Raw genomic sequence first — 2,665 nt, 5'->3', positions numbered from 1 at the left:
AGCGACCGCAGCGCCTTCCCCAGAGGCTCCGTGGTTGCTGCTGCTGCTGCTGTTGCTGCTGCGCCCGCTGCTGCTGCTGCTCGCGGCCCTCCTGCTGCTGCAGCGCCGCACGGCGACGACCCGTTCGCGGAGTCCGGAAACTCCGTCTCCTTCTCGCTTTGCTGCTGCTGCTGCTGCTGCGGGATGGCGAGCAGGTCCTGGGCCCTCTTCAGCCACCGCTGGGCCTTGTCCCTCAAGTCCACCAAGTCCCCATGCAGGCTCCAGTTCTTAATTACCAAACTGTCTGCAGCAGCAGCAGCAGCAGCAGCACAAGAGAGCTGCCTTTCGCACCAGGTGCAGCTGCCGCAGTAAACACGGGGGCCTAGCGCACCAGCAGCAGCAGCAGCAGCAGCAGCAGCAAAGCAGCAAACTCGGCAGCCCACCGTGAATGGCTATGAGCTCAACCAGCTGATCATAGGGGGCCCTTCGCCGTTCTGCTGCTGCTTCGGCTTCGCCCGAGGGGGCCCCCGCAGCAGCAGCAGCAGCAGCAGCAGGAGGCTCGGCCTGCTTGCGGTGCCGCTGCAGCTCGAGAATGTGAATGAGGTCTTCTTGCTGCAGCGTGCCTTTGCGGCGGAAGCCGTCGAGAGACCCCACAGCCCAGCCGAAGCGCACAGCAGCAGCAGCAACTGCTGCTGCTGCTGCTCTGTCCAGCAGCGCGCGCGCCCGCGCAGTAAATGCTGCACACTGCTCCACGTAAACTGACAGCGGCTGCAGCCAAGACCCAATCTCCAGCTGCTGCTGCAGCAGCTGCCCGTCCTGCAGCACTTGCCGCGCCTCAGCCAAAGAAAGGCTGCCGCTCTCTGTCTTCACGAAGCGTTTCTCCCACTTCCGCCAGCGCCCGTACACCACCTGCAGCAGCAGCAGCAGCAGCAGCAGCGGATGCAGCGGCAGATGCGACTGGAGAGGCCCCACAGCGCCTGCCCGCACTCCAGATGGCCCAAGCAGCAACTAGCGCGGCAGGAAGCAGCAGCCATCAGCAGCAGCAGCAGCTGAGGGGCTGCGCCGCCCAACAGCAGCAGCAGCAGCAGCAGCAACAGCAGCAGCAGCAGCAAGCCCACCTCCAAGTACTTGATAGCCGGGACAATGAGCTTGAGGGCCGTGTGGCGAGAGATAAGGGCCTCGAGGTCGCCAGGAGTGGGAAAGGGCCCCTGCTGCTTAGTTGCTGCTTCCCTGGGGGCCCCCCTGTGGGGCCCCGGGCCCTCAGCTAGCTGCTGCAGCTCGCGGAGGGCCGGGCCGTCAGCACCTGCTGCTGCCAGCAGCTGCAGGTAGCGCGGCTGCATGCACTGCTGCGCCCACTCTCTTGCTGCTGCTACTCGCCGCTGCAGCTCCCGCGCAGAAGGCCCAGCAGTTTCTGCTGAGGGCTCCTGCAGCAGCGCCACAGCCAGCCCCAGCCGAATGGGCCGCTGCAGCAAACGGTCCACCCGCTCCGCCCAAGCAGCAGCAGCAACGTGGCCCTTCCAGTCGCTCCATCCTGCAGCAGCAGCAAACCCCAGCAGCAGCAGCACGCACTGCAGCAGCACCGCACATGCGCCCAGCACCCGCCTGCAAGGGCGCTCCACCTGTCGCCGGGCACCGCTGCAGCAGCTCGAGCAGCAGCTGCAAAAGCAGCAGCTACTGCAGCAGCTACAGCAGCAGCAGCTGCAGCAGCAGCTACAGCAGCAGCAGCTGCTGCTGCTGCGGCTGCAGCAGGCAGCCACCAAGCAGCAGCAGCAGCAGCGCAGCGTTGCTGCTGCAATGCTTTACCAGGAATGTAGACGCAGACGTCCTGAGCCTCCGCCAGAATCTGTTCGCACTGCTGCAGGTCTCCTGCTGCTGCTGCTGCGCGCAGCAGCTCTCTCCAAGTGACGACTTGCTGCAGCTGCTGCAGCAAAAATATGAACTCGGGCACAATGAAAGGCACCTCGTGGAAGCCTTCGACCAGCAGCCGGCGCAGCACCTCTATAGGGATGCGGCCCTTGCTGCTGCTGCTGCTGCTGCTGCCGCTGTTGCTGCCTGCTGCTGTGTTTTCTGCCTTTTCCCTGCGGCTGCCGCTGTTGCTGTTGCTGCTGCTGCTCCCGTTCAAAGCAGCACATATGCGCTGGGCGAACTGCTTGCTCTGCCGCACGCGCTGCTGCAGCTGCTGCAGCTGCTGCGTCACCCCCACAACTTGCTGCAGCAGTAGCCCCTCCTGCAGCAGCTCTTCAGCCTCTGCCAAGTGCAGTCTGTTGCCCATAGACACAGGAAGCATAGTTCCTTTTGCTGCTGCCACTGGGTCGGCCGGCAGCGGCAGCTGCACAGTTTGCTGCAGCAGCAAACCCACTTGCTGCGTCGGGGGGGCCCCCGGGGCCTCCACTTGGGGCCCCACAGGGGCCCTGCTGCAGCCATCTGTCAAAGCCACAGACAGCCGCAGCAGCCAAGACTCCACGCGGTCTAGCTGCAGCGAGACATTTTGCTGCAGCGAGCGCAGCGCGTCTACATCGCGCAGCGGCGGCGGGAAGCTCGCGCTGCTGCTGCTGCTGCTGCTGCTGTCTGCTGCGGCAGCAGGGCTTTCGGCGGCTCCTGCAGCTTGCTGCGCGTCTTGCTGGGGCCCTGCCTTCGGCAGCAGCTGCGGCAGCAGCAGCACATTGCCTCCCGCTGCGGAGATGGC

General features: G+C 65.3%; 1 protein-coding gene across 1 annotated transcript in view; it reads right to left on the bottom strand.

The window, feature by feature from the left end:
- ETH_00037720 (uncharacterized protein) overlaps positions 1-2,665 on the bottom strand; it is a gene marked incomplete at both ends in the record, with an annotated part of 3,315 nt that overhangs the window by 471 nt on the left and 179 nt on the right. The window contains 4 exons of the mRNA XM_013376329.1: positions 4-283; positions 423-888; positions 1,098-1,510; positions 1,783-2,607. Coding sequence (XP_013231783.1) covers positions 4-283; positions 423-888; positions 1,098-1,510; positions 1,783-2,607 — 1,984 coding nt within the window. The remainder of the gene's footprint in view (positions 1-3; positions 284-422; positions 889-1,097; positions 1,511-1,782; positions 2,608-2,665) is intronic.

Source organism: Eimeria tenella, genomic scaffold, assembly GCF_000499545.2.
Source record: "Eimeria tenella Houghton genomic scaffold, Eth_scaff3342, whole genome shotgun sequence".
Taxonomy (NCBI): domain Eukaryota; phylum Apicomplexa; class Conoidasida; order Eucoccidiorida; family Eimeriidae; genus Eimeria; species Eimeria tenella.
Note: the sequence above shows the minus strand (reverse complement) of the source record. Positions and strands in the feature narration are given on the sequence as shown.